Source organism: Centruroides vittatus, unplaced genomic scaffold (assembly GCF_030686945.1).
Source record: "Centruroides vittatus isolate TY-2023 unplaced genomic scaffold, ASM3068694v2 contig_563, whole genome shotgun sequence".
NCBI classification, from domain to species: domain Eukaryota; kingdom Metazoa; phylum Arthropoda; class Arachnida; order Scorpiones; family Buthidae; genus Centruroides; species Centruroides vittatus.
Genome location: NW_027122334.1, coordinates 795610 through 815749, shown reverse-complemented (window position 1 = coordinate 815749; position 20140 = coordinate 795610). Strand labels below are relative to the sequence as shown.

General features: G+C 28.9%; 1 protein-coding gene across 1 annotated transcript in view; it reads right to left on the bottom strand.

The window, feature by feature from the left end:
* The window catches only part of btv (beethoven), a 239088-nt gene that overhangs the window by 110555 nt on the left and 108393 nt on the right, over nucleotides 1–20140 (bottom strand). The window contains 4 exon segments of the mRNA XM_067274747.1: nucleotides 4269–4424; nucleotides 11541–11670; nucleotides 13846–14053; nucleotides 18892–18979. Of these exon segments, the coding sequence (XP_067130848.1) occupies nucleotides 4269–4424; nucleotides 11541–11670; nucleotides 13846–14053; nucleotides 18892–18979 (582 nt within the window).

Here is a 20140-nt window from a genome sequence, read left to right as displayed (position 1 = left end):
ATGAAATATAAATTATATATAAAATCAATTATGTATATTATTATTTAAAATTCTAAATCCTAAAGCATATGCTAAACACTAAAAATAGACAAAACAATACCCAATAGTAAGAAATAAAGCTAAAAATAAAACTTTTAATATAATGTTTATTGAATAATGAATATCTTATTGAATAATGAAACTCAATATTCATTAGTATCTTCAATTAATGCTTTGTTAAAAAAGCATTAATTGTCAAATTAATTGCATTAAACAGTCAATTAATGATTATGATATGTAGTTTAAAAATATTGTAGTTAGAGAATTTAATGTTTATCATATTAAAATTTTGGGTTTAAGTCTTTATTTTTTAATAATAAACAACACTTTTAGCCCATGACTATAAATTAGATAGAGTTAAATAACCTAAATAAATAGGACTTAACAATTTGGTGTGATAAGCCCTCCAAATTGTTAAGTCCTATTTATTTAGGTTATTTAACTCTATCTAATCTTTATTTTTTGCTTTGAGAAAGAATGAATTAATTCAATAATTGAAATAATAAATTTTGCAGTTAATGATAATAGCATTAAATATAAAATTTAAAAATTAGTAATAAAAGTATAAAAATAATAATAAAAAATTGAAAACAAAAGTTTATACCAAAATAATAAAAGTATAGTTTAATAGTTTGGATGATAATTATAAATATTCAAGTATAATGTAATTTTTGAGCCTTTAAGTAATTTGAAAAGTGTACATTTCAAAATTTTGAAATATGCAAATGAAATTAAATAAATTTTTATAAAAATACAATATTACTACAAACAAATTTCTTTGCAGTATTTACATCTACTTGTATACAAGACACATTACAAATAAAGTGCCTTAATTTTCATTATGCAGTCAAACTTCTGAACAATGGCTACTGATGGAAATATAAAAAATGTCACTGGAAGATGAGCTGCTCTCCTTACCTTAGTGCTTCATTCTTACCTTGTTTGTTGACAAGAACATAGTGGGGACAAATAATTCCCAGAAAATATTGTCCATCATTGAAAAATTATCTCAAACAAAGGGAGAATTCCCAATCCATTTGCTTTCTACATTAGCTCTATTCATCTTAAGGAATTTGTTGTGGCCACTAGAGTTATTTCATTTGTTTCATTTGTTTTTATTGTGAGACTGCCAATATGGGGATTATTCAAAATCAGGATGAAAGAGGGATGAAGTGAGATATGTGAGTGTGGCAGACACTGAGGCAAGTCATCCTTTTATAGTTTTACAATTAAACCTGTTTTTTTGGGTAAAAACTTAGGCTTACACATTTCTTATGATCATTTCCTCTTGCAATAGTCACAATAGTTCAAAGCCAAAGTGACATGATAGTTTGTGGTTATTCCTTGACTGTCCATTGGTTCTGAGACAATAGACTGTCAAGGAAAGCAATATTTTGATTGGTTCTGACTCTTTCTCATCATCTCCTGGCTCTTTTTTTGTTTCCAAGTGAAATTGGACCAAATTGGACCAAATTGAGTTGCAAAAATGGCCAATCTTGTATGTTCAATTTGACACTGCATCTCAGCTCTGACTACACAATGTTTGGCAAACTTTGAAACATTTCCATGCATGGAAAGCTAGAACTTCTTTAAGATAAAAATGGCCGAAAACATTTGTTCTCCTATCTAATGGATTAAAGAAATGGCTAGAGAAAGAGTGAAAGGTTTTGTGAAACTTTTTTGAAACATTTGTTTGTATTTCTTGCCAGGGTCGGATTATCGAATAGGCAAAGTAGACAAATGTCTAGGGCCTGTAATTCAGAGGGGCCCGGCTTCAGTGCAGAAGATTTCTCTGTTTCAAAACAAGTTAAAAAATATGTAAGTAATTCAATAGGACAGAAACGGCTGTATTTAACAATTCCTACTAAGATCCGCTCGACTAGCTATTACCTAAAAAAAAAAAAAAAAAAAGAAAAAAAAAAAAAAAAGGTCAACAGTTACCCATGCGTCAGAAGTAATGTATGCCACGAGATCTCTCGCACCATCTAGAAATATTCCTAGGGCCGCCTCTCATGGTAGTACTGATGTATGGTTATGATTTATTTTCTAAATCTAAACTTATACATCGCGACATCGCATATTCGATATAGCATTCAAGTTGCCCGAGTGCGAAGATATTACAATTCAATAGTGTTTTATAAAAGAGTTAAAAAGGGTAACACTATGGTGTTACTTGGAGTGACACCACAATATCCGCACCAGGTGTCACCCATGCTAGCTACGCTAATGTCACATTATATAACATTTGTTTAGAAGCAACTTATTTAAATGGGGCCCCAATTTAAATTTTGTCTAGGGTCTGCTAGAGGCTTAATCCGGCGCTGTTTCTTGCACAGACACAATGTAGTGATGAACTTAAACACTAGGCAAATTTTTCATTTTTTTTAATGATGATATCTTTTCATCTTTTTTTCTTTAGAGAAGATGAAAAGATTATATCTTTTCATCATTTTTTATGATGAGGGGGGGGAAAAATTTGTTTGTATCTTAGACTATAATGTATTTTCTCCTGATACTCAAGAATTTAACAATTGCAATGTGACCTTTTTTATGAAAAAAAGGTCATATTGCATTTCATCTAAATTTTGTCATTTTTATGAGCATTGGAGTCAAAGTTTGACTTCCCTGATCCAACATTTATTATAATTCTGACACATGAGTTTGCATCTTACTGCCAATCTTACATTATCATGCCAGCAGGTATGTGGAAAGACAGTAAAACTTCTCGGTTCCTCAACCACATTTATCCATGTGCTCTATTCCAATGACCCAACTGCATCTGACTTGCCAATTTATTTCAGGAGCAGGGAATATTCCATTTTCTCTCCTCCAAACACCATAGTGATATGTCCTTGAAAAGAAACAAAAAAATTTACTTTAAAAAAATTAGATCTCAGGCTCTCTTAGAGTCCTAGCCCCATTGCTATAGCAATATCTTCCCCTCTTGTCAGAAATAGTGCCAGTTACCAGAGTTACCTCTTAAACTTTTCTTACTAGGCAACTGCCAGTACTAAGTACCAACTATATATACTTTTTATAATTTCTTCCAATGCAGCATACCAGTCCATTCCAGTTGAAAATAGTCCTGCTTTTAACATTGTAGAAAATCACAAAAAATTTTGTACAAAAGTCTTCCTCATACAAAAACTCCTAAAATGTAAATCAATCTTTTAATGTTTTACTAAATTTTAATAACAGAGGACACTGTTCTTACCAACAAAAATTTTCTTTAAATTCTTCTTTAAAAACACTTGAATTATATCAAGTCCTTAGTGTTTAAAATGTTTTAATTATCACTGCCAGCAGAGACTATCCCCTCTTTACATATTTTAATGTAAATAACACCAACAAACCTATATAATTACCAGCAAATAAATTTTTTAATATACTTTGACAAGTGCTATCAATGATTTTAATGGAATTTGTAGCCTACAATAAAAAGTTGATTTATGTCTGTGTTTTTTGAAGTTCTCATTGTTTGTAAGAAACTTTGTACAGACATGTCTTTGCAATTGTCTACAATTTTAAACATAGTTAGTCCTCAATGTTTTTTAAGAAAAATTTATTTTTACAATTACTGCAAGTTTATTATCTACATGAAAAGACAGTAGGCAAATCTTATCAATAATGACTAATTTTGTACAGTGCATTATCATTTTTTATGCATTAGTTTGACGACAGTGGCATTGTTGAAAGTGATTGTTGAAAGGTTTTATTCATGTATGATGGCAAAGTGACATATGAGCAATCTGCCAAGGGGAATGCCTCTTGAAAAGTCTTTTATGGGAAATTGGCCCATATTTAGCATTACTAATGAAAAGAAAACCCAGAAAGCTTTATGTGGCTAGTCTGTTGGAAAGGTGCAAACTCATGACCAACTACCAGTTTTCAGTATTCACTCAGCCACTGATTGTTGTTTGCAGTTTATTTTGTATATATTTTTGTTCAAAAAGAAAAAGCACTTAAAAAAATGGCTTCCATTTGAAAAGTGGCCATTATTGGAGGTTTGACTGTATTTCATTACATTAATATAATGTTTATTTAAAATGAGAATTAATAATAAATAACAAAAAGATTAAATTTTAATATGCAATATCCATTTTAAAACTTAAAAGTGAAATTAAATTTACAACACTTTTATTTATTACAATTATTAATTTAAAATAAAATATTTAAATTTTTAATGCATTCAATTTATAACAACACAAAAATTATAATCAAATACTAACTTGTTTTGCAAAAATTTCATGATTTTCTTTGCTTAAATTACTTCCCAGACCTCTTATAAGAGAAAGAGCAAATTTAGGTTTTGACAAAATATTTGCAAGATGTGACAAGCCATTCATTGCAAGTCCAATAACAGAAGTTTCTATGATGAAATCATTCTGTAAATAAATTTTTTAAATTAAAATTTTAAATGTTATTTTCTCTAATTATTTTAAGAAAAATGTTATTTATTTGATAATATGCTAGAATTTTAACATATAAATCAATTTTAAAATAATATACAAATAAATATTTTCATATATAATTGCACTTATAAACTGTACTAAAACAAGTAATATAAAAAAAATTTTTTTAAAGTCAATTCCTACTTAGGTCAACAAAGAAAAATTTTATTCTAGTTACTTTTTATTAAATAATTACAATTAATATAAATATGTATATACATATGCTAAATATCTTATATAAGAGAAATTTTTTCTCCCATATAAAACTAAAATTAATTAATTAAATTTAATTAATGAATTAATATTTGAAAAAACTGTATTAACATCAAGTGTCATCCACTACAAGTTTAAAAAAATGTATTTGAACTTGAGTGGATGAATAAAAAGTATTTTATTAATGATTGGAAATTTGAACAAGATATATAAATATATATAGGGAGAGTATGAACTAATAGTAGGAATTTAATAATATGGTTTTTGTCTATAAAAATTTTATTTCATTTATTTCATTACATTTAGAGGAAAAGTCTTGATAGACATTTGATTTCTGTCTCCCTAAAATCATAAAAACAAATAACACCCCGTAAAACAAAACAAACAAAATAAAAATAAATAAATAAATAAAAACACAACAAATCTTAAAAGATATACAGTGCATTTTTACATTTCAATTTAAAATCAGGGAGATCAAGATGTAAAAATTTATCAAAATTATTAAGATTTTATGATATATGATAGGAGAAAGATCATTGGGATAGATTTAGATGATAAAAAGAAGTAAAAACGTAAGTAAATGAGCAAAGTTTTCTCAATGGAATTTGGAGTGAGAGCCAATCTTGATAAATAAGACCATTAAAATATTTTTGAAATGTATTTTTTAGATACTTTTCATCAATCTAATATATATCAAACTTTTTAAAGTAACAGAAATTAATTTTTAATAAAAACTTAATTTTGAATTTTAGAAAGATTTTAATAAAAATTCAATAAATGGTCGACTTTTTGGCCTTGAGAGGTCGATCCCATCATATGCAATTAGATCTGAATTGGGCCTTGACTTTCCCCAGAAACATTTTGTTAAATTAACCTTAAATTTTCTGAATAACATTATCTCTGACCCATCATCTTTGGAATGTGAGGTTTATTTAGCCTTGAAGAAGTTTTCATCGACCAGATCACTGAAATATTGTTGGTTCACTAAACTGGAGGGGCTATTTAATAGGATAGGTATCTCACTTTCCTTTATAGATTCATCCCCAGATATTTTGAAATATTATACAAATACAATTTTACAAGAGTTTGACAATTTTTTCTTGACAGAAGAATGTGACAGGGTCCTTAAGGCTAAGTACCATCCATGATACCCAGAAATAGTAAACAACAATCAGTGTTTTTACATTTATTATCAACAGTTACTGTTTATTATCAAAAAAAAACAATCATACAGATTTGCCTAAATAAGTATCGTTTAACATGGAAACATTTGTGTATTGATCTATGTTCACCAGATATGTGTCTGTATTGTAAGAATGTGACCTTAAATCACTATATGTTTGACTGCGAGGATCTTGAATATTTGCATATATCAACACTTTCTAACAATGTTCTTTGTATTAATAATGTTATTTGTAAAGATCTAGCAGATAGAATTCATGGACTATTCTCCTTCAATGACTCAGTCGAGTCTATTTGGTGTAAATATAATTTATTAATGAAAGTAATTAATGTAATCCCTCCTCCTAAAAATTAATTTTATGTATGGAGTTTTCAAATAAATAAATAAATAAAAATTCAATAAATGATGCATTTATGATGTCATTTAAGATCTTAACAGCTTTATGATGATTTAGGTGTAATTTTTAATGAACTGTCACAAACAAAACCTTTTTTACCAGTATTAAACTAAACAAAACTTCTGAACGTTTTTGGTCTTCACCAAGGTCTGCTTCAGGTGCTGAACTAAACTGGCTTCCTACTTAGACTGTTAGAATGATGCTGTTCGATTTTAAACATTGTATATATCACATTTGAAGAAATCGAACAGCATTGTTCTAATGGTCCAAGTAGGAAGCCAGTAAAAAAGGTTTTGTTTGTGACAGTTTATTTCTCACTCCAGTATTTATAATTAGAAGACTGTAATTTTTAATAAATCATTTATTGAAAAAAGCAAAAACGTTTGAAATATTACACCCATTTGATAACTAAAAAGCAGTCAAATCATTACATTGATTTTCATTAGTCACTTAGATCATAAATGCAAGAGCACTGAATACATTTCCACCCCTTGAAGTGGCTAGCAAATTACTTTTGTAACTCACCATCTAAACTGAGTTTCATCCACCAACAACTCATTTTTCTTTTTTGTTACTTCCACTCATGTCATTTTTGATGAATTAATAATTAATCAACAATTATATTTTATCATTTTTATGTTCCATTATATTATCCTGTCCAATCTGTTTGCTATTTAGAATTCAATTGAAATGAGATTTTTTACAGCTGAAAAGATGAATAATATCCTGTATACATTTTAATTAAATATCCTATTTCTACTTTTTGGTATATTTACATTACTAACGAAAAGTTGATGTTTTTATAAAATTTTATAATCTATTGTATTCTTCACTATATAATGACTGTTAAAATACAATATAGCTATTTGCATGTATCTCCTAATAATGGAGGTTTTTTCTGATACAGTATAAGGATGTCAATGCAAGGTTGTGATGACATGGTGCTATGTTCAGTATAGAACCATAGTGTTTATCTTAATCATCTGTATTTATATGGGATATAAGAAAAAATGAAGATAATGGACCTATCAAAGGTACATAGGAAGGTACTGTACATAGGAAAATAGGTTTGAGTTAAAAGTACCAACAATTTTGACTTACCAGTGTTCTGTTTGGGACACAAGGGGACACCTTAAATGTGCTATAAATTGGACACAATTTTGTAATCATTCTGTGAACAGATTCTTCAAAAACAGCTTGATAACGGAAAATTTATGGCCACAGAAAAATTTGAGAAAATTCAGTATTAAACAAGGTTTTACTGAAGTATTTAAATCTAATTGTATTTTTATTATTTCTTAGGTTTGTGCATATATAAAAAAATATTTACAGTAATAGTAAGAGAAGTCTGCAACATGAGTTTGACATTGATGATACATTGCTTTCTCTTTAAGTGTATTTTTTTTTGCCTCAAAAACATCTTGTTTCAAGTATGATATAGCATAGATTCAAAAAACCCTCTTTGAAAATTCAAAATGAGAGCACTGTCTATAAAATTTAATTGGCTAATTTTCTTATAAAAATTATTTGTTACTTTAGGTATGAAATTTCTTTAAATTTTTTGTATTTTTGTATTGTGACTTGGAGACAGTAATATGTCAAGCAAATCTGTATATATCTTCAAGTGTATACAATTAAATGTTTAACTTTATTTCAAGTTCATCTTAATATGGTTTTAATATAATCCCTCAAAAATGCAATAGAAGTTGCACATAATACCAGACATAAAATAAATTCTCCATAATCCTAAATTTTGAATTAATAAAGCATGCTCTCAAAACCATTTTTACTTATAGACACACAAAATGCATTGAGTTTATGGGCAAAAATAAAATTCAATTAAGAAATTTTATCAGCTGTGTATTGTATATATTGTAGGTATAGAACCATAAGCAAATAACCTGTGAAACCATAATTTTTAGAAAATAGTATTTAAAGATTGCCCACCAAAAATTTGCCATTTTATGAAATTGTTTAGAAGTTCACATATCTGCTTATGGTCACAAATAAAAAAGTTTAATATGATAGGAATACTCTATTATTGAAAAGCTGCAAAATTTAGAGTTAGCTGCTTATGGTTCTACACCCATATTATATATACCGTAGACTTTTGTTGAGTCATTTGCATTATTTCACAACAGCAAACATTAAATTGCTCAACATGTTCAGTCATCACAAAAAAATCAGAAATGCAACAGACATATCCAAAATATGCCATCTCACAGCCAAAAAAAATGTGGGCACAGCAATGCAGCTTGGCATGCATGTGCAGTAACATCTCTTCTGATACATCTACCAATTTCATTGCATTAGCAGAATTAATTATGAAGATAAGTCATTGGTCAGATAATTATCAGCCAAACCTCAAATATTATTTTAATAATCCATATATCTATGATACTATTTGACTGTATAAATAAATATTCAATAATATCTCATTAAGAAATCATTAATGTTTCATAGTTATTAATAGTTATCTTAACACATAAAATATATAATATACAATTATGAAATGAAATTAAATCCTTTATTATTATTTATTAATGATAATGTATTCAAGTCATTTATATAGTCAGTAGTGTTATATAGTTCCAAGATTTGGGGCTTTGATTGGAGAGAAAAAGATAATAATTTATAAATAAATTTTATTAAGCATCTGTATTCCTTAAAAAGATGGATTCCATCATACATTATACACTTAGAGTTCCAAAGGGTCCCTCTCTATTTTAATAGAATAAAAAATAATATAAAATGGTTATGTAAACAGTCAGTTAGTAAACTTACTGCTTCCACTAAATTATATTTAATATCTCAAAGAATAGTGTGGGGGAATTGAATTGTATCATTGCTGCAAAAATTTGGCTATTGAGATCATCCAATTACATTGTATGAAACAGATGCTTCTGATATTCTAATGAGATTAGCAAATAATTATTTAAATGAGATCAAGACAGAGCTTATAATTACAAATATAACGAGTGACATCTAGATATTTTTAATAAATGGGTGCTTGATGACCTATTTAAATATAGAAAGACCATTTTGTATTATACAAACTGTGTTACAGGTATGATGCAATATGTTTAAAAGAATGATGGCTCTATTTTCAGAATATTGTAAATTTTATTATTCTAGTGTTAATTTTGACGCTTTTCATTTAGTAACAGAATGTAATGCTCTGATGTCTGATAGACAAAAGTATTTTGGTTTAGATTATTTGTTGGTTCAATCTTATAAGTAATTGGTGTGTGATTATAATAAATATGATTGTATTTATAATTTTATTGTTAAATTAAACAGTTAATGGGAATTAACTTGTTTAGTTTCTTTTTTTTTTTCTTTTTCAGATTTATAACCACCAAGAGGTGTGGATATAGTATATTAGTGGCTGTTTCAGTGTTTGAGAGTTAGAAGCATGTTCGATCAGCACTTTTGGGCATATTATAATTATCAATTTATTCAATTTTTCAGGAAATTTAATTGTTTAATTTCTTACATAAAAATTTTTAGAACTTTAGTTTGCATCAACTATCTGCTGCCACTTTTGTGTATATTTTAAATTTTTTTGGTTATGATTATTATTGTTGTTGTGAGTATTATTTATTATTGTTATCATCACTGTATTGTTTTTTTTAACAGGGTTATTATTCTGTGCTGAATTAGTAACATGATTGTATTTTGTGTTGGAATTGATATTGATGATCATAATATTTTTTTTGGTTGTATGCACATACATAGATTTCCTTGTACTAAATAAATAAATAAATAATAATATTAATGATAATGTAGTACTTAATTGAAAGTATTTAAAATTAATAATCTAATTTTAGAATAATATACTCTAAGACTGCAAGGTTATATACAGGGTGCTTAGGAAAGTCCCTTTAACCAGAAAATTCTTGCAAATGGAGAGAGCTACAGCTATGCAAGTGGGTAATGGTATAGTAAAGCAACTATGCCCGACCTAATGCAAACGATAGCAGCGCCCCTAGTGGCGAAATTTGGAAGATAGGCAGTACAAATCGAAAACAAAAACAGATAGAGCAAACTTCCCAATTACAAAGTTTTAGAGCATCAATTAATTAGTACGAAACGACATGTGGTTCACACGGATAAGATAAATTGTCACCTGTATACTCAAAAGTGTCCAAAAGCGATGCATACCATTTTGTGTGACATTTGAAAGAAATAGCCATAGGTATTTCTTTCAAACGTCGCAATTTATTGCATAAAATACGCACAATTTATTGCATAAAATACATACTCATGTCAATACAGTTTGATAACATCATACAAAAAACAATGGAAAGGCAAACTGTCACACAGTGATAACAAGTTTTTGAACATATTCGACATTAACTTGTTATCACTGTGTGACAGTTTGCCTTTCCATTGTCTTTTGTGTGATGTTATCAAACTGTATTGACATAAGTATGTATTTTATGCAATAAATTGTGCGTATTTCTTCACACCTATGGCTATTCCTTTCAAACGTCACACAAAATGGCATGCATTGCTTTTGGACACTTTTGAGTATACAGGCGACAATTTATCTTATCCGTGTGAACCACATGTCGTTTTGTACTAATTAATTGATGCTCTAAAACTTTCTAATTGGGAACTTTTCTCTATCTGTTTTTGTTTTCGATTTGTACTGCCTATCTTCCAACTTTCGCCACTAGGGGCGCTGCTATCATTTGCATTAGGTCGGGCATAGTCGCTTTACTATACCGTTACCTCATTTGCATAGCTGTAGCTCTCTCCGTTTGCAAGAATTTTCCAGTTAAAGGGACTTTCCTATGCACTCTGTATATATATAACTTTTTATATTTTCTAACATAAAATTTTTATATAATTTTGCATTTTCACTTTTAAATGCAATTTTTATATCATAACAATTATTCTGTAAACAAATATATAAACTATTAATAGAGATTTTGATATCAATTTTTCATTACAATAAGATTAGGAAAATTTCTGTTTAAAAACAAGACATTATTTCATTAATAAATATTCAATAATAAAATAATTTCATTTTATTCTATTTACTTAACTATACTTTACATAAAATATAAAAAAAATTTTGAGCATCAAACACAAGACCGTATTATTTATTAAACACTTGGCACTTTTCCACCTCTATTAGTTGATGTGCCAAGTGTTTAATAAATAACACGGTCTTGTGTTTGATGCTCAACATATAAGAAAACACGGTTTCAAGAATATTTAAAAAATAAATAAAATTATGTAATCATACCTGTTTAATAATCCAATCCAAAGATTTAAAAAAATATTGATTAATCTTGTTTTCAAGAAATGTTTGATATTCATTTGGTTGTTGTTGTATCCATGATGTTACTAATGCTTGAATATCTGTATCTTGTTCACTAAAAATAAAATTTTTATTATTATTCAATAACATTTACATAATAATATTTTAGTTATTAATCCTCAATAAATGTCATAAACATGCAGCTCATCAAACTGAATCAGGAATCAGGAAAACAACCTAAAACTGAATCAGGAAAATTTATAAAACAAATAAAGCTCATATACAATAAATAAATTTCTTATCAACTTAGGTAAAATTTTGTATTGTCTTCAGATAAAACCCAATTTCAAAATTTTTTGCTTGTGGATAACAAAATGAAATAAAAAAAATGTGACAGCAGAACTGACTTTGTAGACAATGCTCCCTTTCACTAAAAAACCAACGACTTAATTTTCTTTATAATATATATCATCTACAATTCTATTTTGAAAGAATGATTGAGATTTACTTAATAATATAATTTCAACTTTCAATTACAACATAATTCCTAAAACTATCCCTAATATTTATTAATATGTATGTTTTTTAGTTGAATAAATAAATATCTACAGATAGATTTAGAGTAAAGTTTTATTTGAAGTATTTTATAACAACTATTTTATATTTTAAGAATTAAGTATTTCTGTGAAGGCAATGAACTTGGAATACGTAACATATAATTTGTACATCTTCCTTTTTTTTTTCTACAGTTAAAATGGCGGCACTGATAAATTACAAGAAAGTTTCGTAAATGCTTAGTAGTAACCAGAATAGATATTTCAAAATATTTTCTGTAAATGTATATGAATATTTTTATAATAAACAAGAAAAACTTTATATTAAATTTTAGTAGCAATCTAATTTGTCAAGGAAGCCTATCAAGTAGGGACAAGATAATTCAAGTTCCACTTGTTGGAACACATTTTCTGGAAAAGGTTAGTGAGTCATCCTGGACAAGTTGGGACAGGTATGCCAATTGAAGCAGACCTGCGGAACTTGTGTCATTTAAATTAATATAGATAATTCCATGCCACAATTTTTACCTTCAGCTTATGAAAGTTTTGATTAAACTCCAAGTGAGACTTTGAGGTCCCAAGTTCAAAGTTGGAAACAAAAAATTAAGATTCACAAGCTTGCCCCTCTCTAAATCTATAGTAAACTTTTCAGAAACAACTGTCAAAATGTCTGTGATTAATTGAACTTTCCTCTTTTCAGATTTATACTGATGATAGAACAGTAATAGCTTTTTGCATCTTAGTCTAGATCTTTAACATATGTCATTGAAGATCTTAACTTTTTGTAAATTTTGCATGGTTTTTAAGATTATTTATTCTTTTAAAAATTAACTTTTTATCCAATGACAACGATAACTCAACCAAAATATTATTTGATTTATAAAGCTTTGTTATCCTTGCCATTGGAATAGTCCTAGGTTCTTCTACCATTACTGTAAACAGCTCTTGTACATTACTATTCAGATCATCACCAGTCTTCGTCAGACCTTAAATTATTATATTTTTTATCCACAACTCATTCACCAGTGAGTCAACACTATGCAAATACAAACTATTTTTGCTTTGAGATTCCTACTTAAATTTAAAAATTTCCTCCAGTTTAGTTTCAATCATAGTCAACCTTTCATTGCTTTCATTATGTAAATTAACAAACCAATCGATTCTAGCAGATACCTCACTTAAAGCATTAAGGACTGTATCAAACTGTTCATCTAAATATAAAAGTATTTTGTTAGGAATCGACTTACTAGATTCAGATTTAGCAGGAAAAACTCGCCCAATTTTGTAATTTTTAATGTAGGTTCACTAGGCAAACAATGTCTCTTGCTCTTAACATTAGAAAACTGAAGTGGTGATTCAGGCAAAGTATGGGATAAAGAATTGGAATTTTCCTCTGTTCCATTGAGAACCAACAGAAATATCAATACAACCACAAAAAAAGCAATATTTTCCATGATCTTTAACTTTCCAAAAAGTCACTAACAAACTTCACCAACACACTCGGCTGACTACAGAGCCCCCATAAAAAATCACAATACCAAGACTAAATTGTAATATACAACAAACTTGTATTATATAGTAACAAATATTTTCAACTTAATATTTTGTGTATGTAATCTATAGTATATAGTAAACTTAAATATATTAATACATATATTTATATATTGATACATTTAAGTTTACTGCATATTATAGATTACACACATATATATAAGACAAATAAATTAAAAATTTACCTTAAGAAGATAATTCCCATTCTTGAAATAGTAGCAGGTGAGGCATTATTTAAATCATCTGTTTCAAACAGAAAATTAACATTTTGACCAAATTGTATTCTTTCACCTGATGGCAATGTTAATAAATGGTTATCATCAAGTACTGAATTCAATGATTCTATCCATTCTGGATCTATATCTCCATCACAAATAATCCAAGAATGAACATCTAAATATAAAATATTTATAATTAATAAAAGAGAATTTTCATTCAAATTACTACATTAATGAATTATTTGAGATATTTGATAAAATGTGACCTTTTATTCATGTCATAATAAAGCATAAATTGAAAAAATAATATTTAGTATTCAATAAAAATAATAGTTATTGTTATATTTATTAATTTTTGTGTATGTGAAATCATTGGATTTTAATCTCAATCAACAACAGCACAAGATGTTGTCACTACTCAAATAAAAGTTTCAGGAATATTAGTTTTCCTCATCTATAGGAATGATAAATTTGTTACTGAGTTAGATAAAAGATCATTTATTATTTATTTTGAGTGTAACTCCACATAATTCAGTCTGTATGATATATAAATATATATTATTAGATGCACAATAATGATATACAGAATACTGTATTTTTGCAGAATGACTGATATGCTGGATACCCCCTGAGTTGCCAGCATACTGATTAAACTGTGAGTAAAATACAAAATTAATCAGATCTAACAAAGCTAGTTGTTAATTAAACGTTAAAGAAAACATTCTTCTGAGTACAATAAAATAATAACATTATAATTTGAATGACTTAAAATCAGAAAGAGAGTTTTCGTTTACAAGGCAATAAAACAATTAATGACTTATTGACATTAGTAGTAGTAGTAATAGTAATAGTAGTAATAGTAATAGTTAATCAGTGTGGATTACCCTGACCATCTACCCTGACCTTAAAAATAACACCTTCCTCTCAAATTTCACACAAAGCCAATGTTAATAGGTGTAAGCTGAGGTAATTTACAGTGAGTTTCTTAAATTTAATGTGCTTATTTTTGCATTTTTGAATCAAATAACAATAAAATACACATAAAAATGCACTTTCAAAATTCCACAAGTATTTTACATTGTTAGAAAGAAGACAAAATAAAGAAATTAAACATATAATCATAGTTTTTGATGTAATGACAAGTTTCAGTTTTAGAATAATAACTCATTCATTTTTACGTGACAACTCGTTCATTTTTTTTAATGCACCCTCTAGAGAGGGATGTATAACCTTACTTAAACCAGCATGCTAGTTTTTACCATATGGAAATATCTGATTTCTTGATTTCCCCATTCCACGAAAATACAGTATGAATTCTTTATGTCATTACTGGAATGGAAAATTTCTCATAAAAAGAGAGAATTGATAGATTTCTTGCTGCTAAAAGAAGCATCAAAATACCTATGAAGCATATATTTATCTTATTTTGATAAGATAAAGAGGAATAATCACAAATTGATATCATCAAGATGAGCTGAATTTAATATTTTCAATCATTATATTGATTTAAAATTATTGTGTCAGAATGACTGCTATAATAAAATTTAATCAAAGAAGATTTAAAAATTTATAACCAAAATGATATATAATATTGACCAAATAAATATGAAATTAAAATAATAATAAACATATAACTTATTGATACTTATAAACAAGGGCATCGCCAGAGGGGGGCAGAGGGGCAGTTGCCCCTCCCTAGACATGCGAAAAAAATTATTTAAATGCTAAGTCATTTATTGCCCGATTTATAATTCCCACGCGAAAAACCCAAGAAGATTATGTTTTAATTAAAATAATCTTCTTAAGCTTCTTAAAATTTATGAATCGTTTTTATTTTACCTACATACAATTCATATCCTCTATCAATTTATATCATCTTGCCCCCCCTGGCCCATTGGCTGGCGACGCCCTTGCTTATAAATTTATTTAAATATTATAATTTTAAGGATCAAAATTAAAAGTAAATTTTTTGTTTATTAGAAAATATTAATAATAAATAAAATTTTGAATAAATAATATTAAATTTTATTTAATAACTAACTTTAATTTTTATATTATATAAATTTTGCATATGATCATATTGCATATATTTATATTATTTAAGAATTGAGATTATTTGGGTTATTTGAGAGGTAAATTTTTAATTTATTTGTCTTATATATATTAAGAATAAAAGCTCAATTTATACCTGAAAAATAAGGTGTATATAAAAAATGGAGTACAATTAGACTGGTAATTCATTTACATAGACAAGGCTTATGCTAATATATTAAGATATCAAAAACTTTAAAATATAAAAGAGCATCAAAATAAATAATAAAAAATGGTTAAAACGATATGAAAACTAAATTAGGAATGATAATTACTTCAGTATAGGTAGAATTAAAATAATGAAATATACAGAATGTCAGGATTGAGACGGACACATTTTGAAAGCTGTAAGTAAAATTCAGCAACGACTACAATAAAGATAAGGTAGGCAATTTGAAGGAAAACTCACCAAGTTTTATTCTAAAATCAGTTCTACTTTACTCCTTATAACACAAAATTATAAAATCTCACATGTTCTTCCTGTTTTATGGAAAATATCTAAACAATATTACATATCCCACCATGTGTCCACAATATCTATGCCACAACAGAAGCAATAGTGTCTTGTATGTGCACACAAAGTTCACTCAGGTCATTAATTTTAATGACAGCACAAACTCTGTCCTTCACATATCTCCAGAGAAAAAAGTCCAGAGGCATGTTTGGGGATTTTGGGAGGCTATGAAGAACCACAAGTAATTACTTTACATGCATCAATAAATTCTAAAGAAAATTACACAGTTGCTCTTCCTCATGCTATGCATTAAATATATTTATCTTTCTGCAATGAATTTTGAAAATGATTGAAAATGTATCAGTCTCAATCTGGATATCCTTTATTACCATTTCTCAAATTATTATAAATGTCTTATAACGAAAATACTACTAATATTCTTGATTCAACTCTAACATGGCATTACTAAGCAGTGTTATCTAATAAAAATTAATTTCTATAACAAAATCATTGTTGTAAATTTCTTTCTCTTTTTTTATCACATCATATAAAATTCATTTTTATATTTTATTAGATTTGTATTAAAAAATACTTGTAGGAAAAGATAAAATCAAATATTTATTAATTGTCTGTAAAAACAATATTAATATTCATGCCAAAACAGAAAAAACACTTATGTCAAGCACAAATGTTTTTTCTGCTGTTTGTAAAAAATAAGTTTTTTTGTATAATAAATAATCAATTGATTAAAAGTGTGAGGCTCTGGATAGGTCCGAACCTCACTGAAATTCGCGTTAAAATCATTTATTTTTGGGAAAAAATTATTTTTTTAGAGGAAAAAAAATAGAAGTTTGAAATAGTTTTTCTTAAAGAAAATGACGCGAACTTTTAAACAATAGAACAATGGGGAAACGTAGATCGTCTATCTCCGAGTGGGAATCGAATTAAACTTCGATTTTGACCTCTCCCGCGCCCCCGAAAGGTTTCGAATTGTCACCAGGTGACGAGGAGAGACCAATCGGAAAGCGGAATCGGAGGAAAACAGATAAAACCTGAGAATTCAAGGACGCGGGGGCTTCTTCTTCCGAAAGTTCCAAGTGACGGATCTATTGTTGTGTGTGTGTCTGGTGCCCATCTTCGTCTCCGTCTCCCGACCTCGGATCGACATCTTTCCATCAACGGAAGTCGACCGCATCGTCCTGGAGTCGCGGAGTCGTCGAGGAAACTGGCCATTCGCAACCCAGGGACACTACTTCAAAATGGGACTATATCGGAAAGGAAAGGAAGACCCAGAGACTGCTGCCGACCTAGAACTTCCAAGATCGCGGAAATCTTGTAAGCTTCTTTCGTGTCAAATAAACGGTTTCTTGTAATCGTTGAGTCTGTCTCAGTGCCGATCGCCCACATACGACCCTTTGCGACCGCTCGACCCTCTTGACATAGTCAGCCCCCAGTCGGAAACCTCACACTAGTGTCAGAGAAGTGGGATTTTAAATGCAGAATTTGCACAAATTCTGCGGGCCTACACTATAGTGTGAGGTTTCCGACTGGGGGCTGACTATGTCAAGAGGGTCGAGCGGTCGCGAAGGGTCGTATGTGGGCGAGCGGCACTGAGACAGACTCAACGGATACAAGAAACCGTTTATTTGACACGAAAGAAGCTTACAAGATTTCCGCGATCTTGGAAGTTCTAGGTCGGCAGCAGTCTCTGGGTCTTCCTTTCCTTTCCGATATAGTCCCATTTTGAAGTAGTGTCCCTGGGTTGCGAATGGCCAGTTCCCTCGACGACTCCGCGACTCCAGGACGATGCGGTCGACTTCCGTTGATGGAAAGATGTCGATCCGAGGTCGGGAGACGGAGACGAAGATGGGCACCAGACACACACACAACAATAGATCCGTCACTTGGAACTTTCGGAAGAAGAAGCCCCCGCATCCTTGAATTCTCAGGTTTTATCTGTTTTCCTCCGATTCCACTTTCCGATTGGTCTCTCCTCGTCACCTGGTGACAATTCGAAACCTTTCAGGGGCGCGGGAGAGGTCAAAATCGAAGTTTAATTCAATTCCCACTCGGAGATAGACGATCTACGTTTCCCCATTGTTCTATTGTTTAAAAGTTCGCGTCGTTTTCTTTAAGAAAAACTATTTCTAACTTCTATTTTTTTTCCTCTAAAAAAAAAATAATTCTTTTTCCTAAAAAGAAATGATTTTAACGCAAATTTCAGTGAGGTTCGGACCTATCCAGAGCCTCACAAAAGCACAAAAACATAAAAATTGCAAATATTCTAAATTAGTAATTTTTAAATGCATTATTTCATTGTTTCAATGAGGCTACAAACCTATAATAAAAAAGTGTTAAAATTCAGATATAAATTCTAATCATCTCATTTTTAAATCATAAAATAGTCTATTTGGTTACAAATTTCAAATAAATTTTAAATTAAATCTTGATAAAGATCTCATTTTTACCTTGAGATTCTCGAACAACTTCTCTTGCACTAGTTGTAAGAACGCCATCATGCCATTCTCTTGTATCAACATCAATAAAACCTAATAACTGAAATTAACATTAAATTTGTTAATTACTTTAAAAATCTTTGAAAATAAGTGCCACATGTAAATTCTCAGAATAAAGAAATCCATTTTAAAAAATTTATTCCTTTTTTGAACTTTAATGGAATATAAATCGTTTATTATCAATGATTGGGACAATTTAGTTTCACAGATTGATCTGATGTTTATCTCTAATACCAAATTATCTAAATTACTCAGTTATTTAATACTTAATTTGTATTTTAAAAAGATACAGATAATACATAAGACAACTTCCTTTCAATATCATAAATATATTAAATACAGTGGGTGATCAATCAACGAGCAGTTTGGACAATGAACGCTTTCGCAAAAGATTTTTGTTCGGACAACAAACACATGTTTGGATAATGACCACTTCACAGAACAAACACAAGAAGAAGCAAAGCTGCATTTAAGATTTGTAAAACTATATTTTACTGGAATCTATGAATGGTTTATGGAACAAGACTTTCACAGTTGTATACATAACCTTTTTTGCATTAGTTGATTTCTGTTCTCTGAATTTTTTGTAAGTGCTTTTCTGAACTTTTTATTTTAAAAAACTGATAATATTATGGAGTGGAGTGTCAAGAACTGTGCTCACTACATAAACTAAGCAAAAGATAATAGCCAAGGTAGAAAGTGGGCAGAAAGTGTCTGATGTTCCTAGGCAGTATGGTTTCAACAGGTCTACAGTAGATACAATCTTAGCTAAGAAAGATATAATCAAATAGATTCAAGTAGATAAAAGAGTAATGAAAATCACATCTGAAATACAAAGATGTGCCATCCATGAAATATATGTAGAGATTGCTTTTAATTTGTTATTATATGTAAATAAACTAAGTAAGAAATTATATAAATTTTTATTTATTTTTCTGGGTATGCAGAACAAATTAATCAAATTCTCATAAAAATTTATGGTAAATTGATAATTGGTTAACGGAGGTTCCAAAAATGGGTTGAAATTAAAAGTTATTATAAAAATTTATTAAAACAAAACTAGAAAAACTTCCATTGTTAGAGCCAATCAAAGATCAGAGTAGTAGTGCAAGTCATATGAGATGGAGATGAGGAAAAAAAAAAACTATTATTGTAAAACACGACGCAATTGATGTAGACAAACGTCAACCAGTAGAGATGG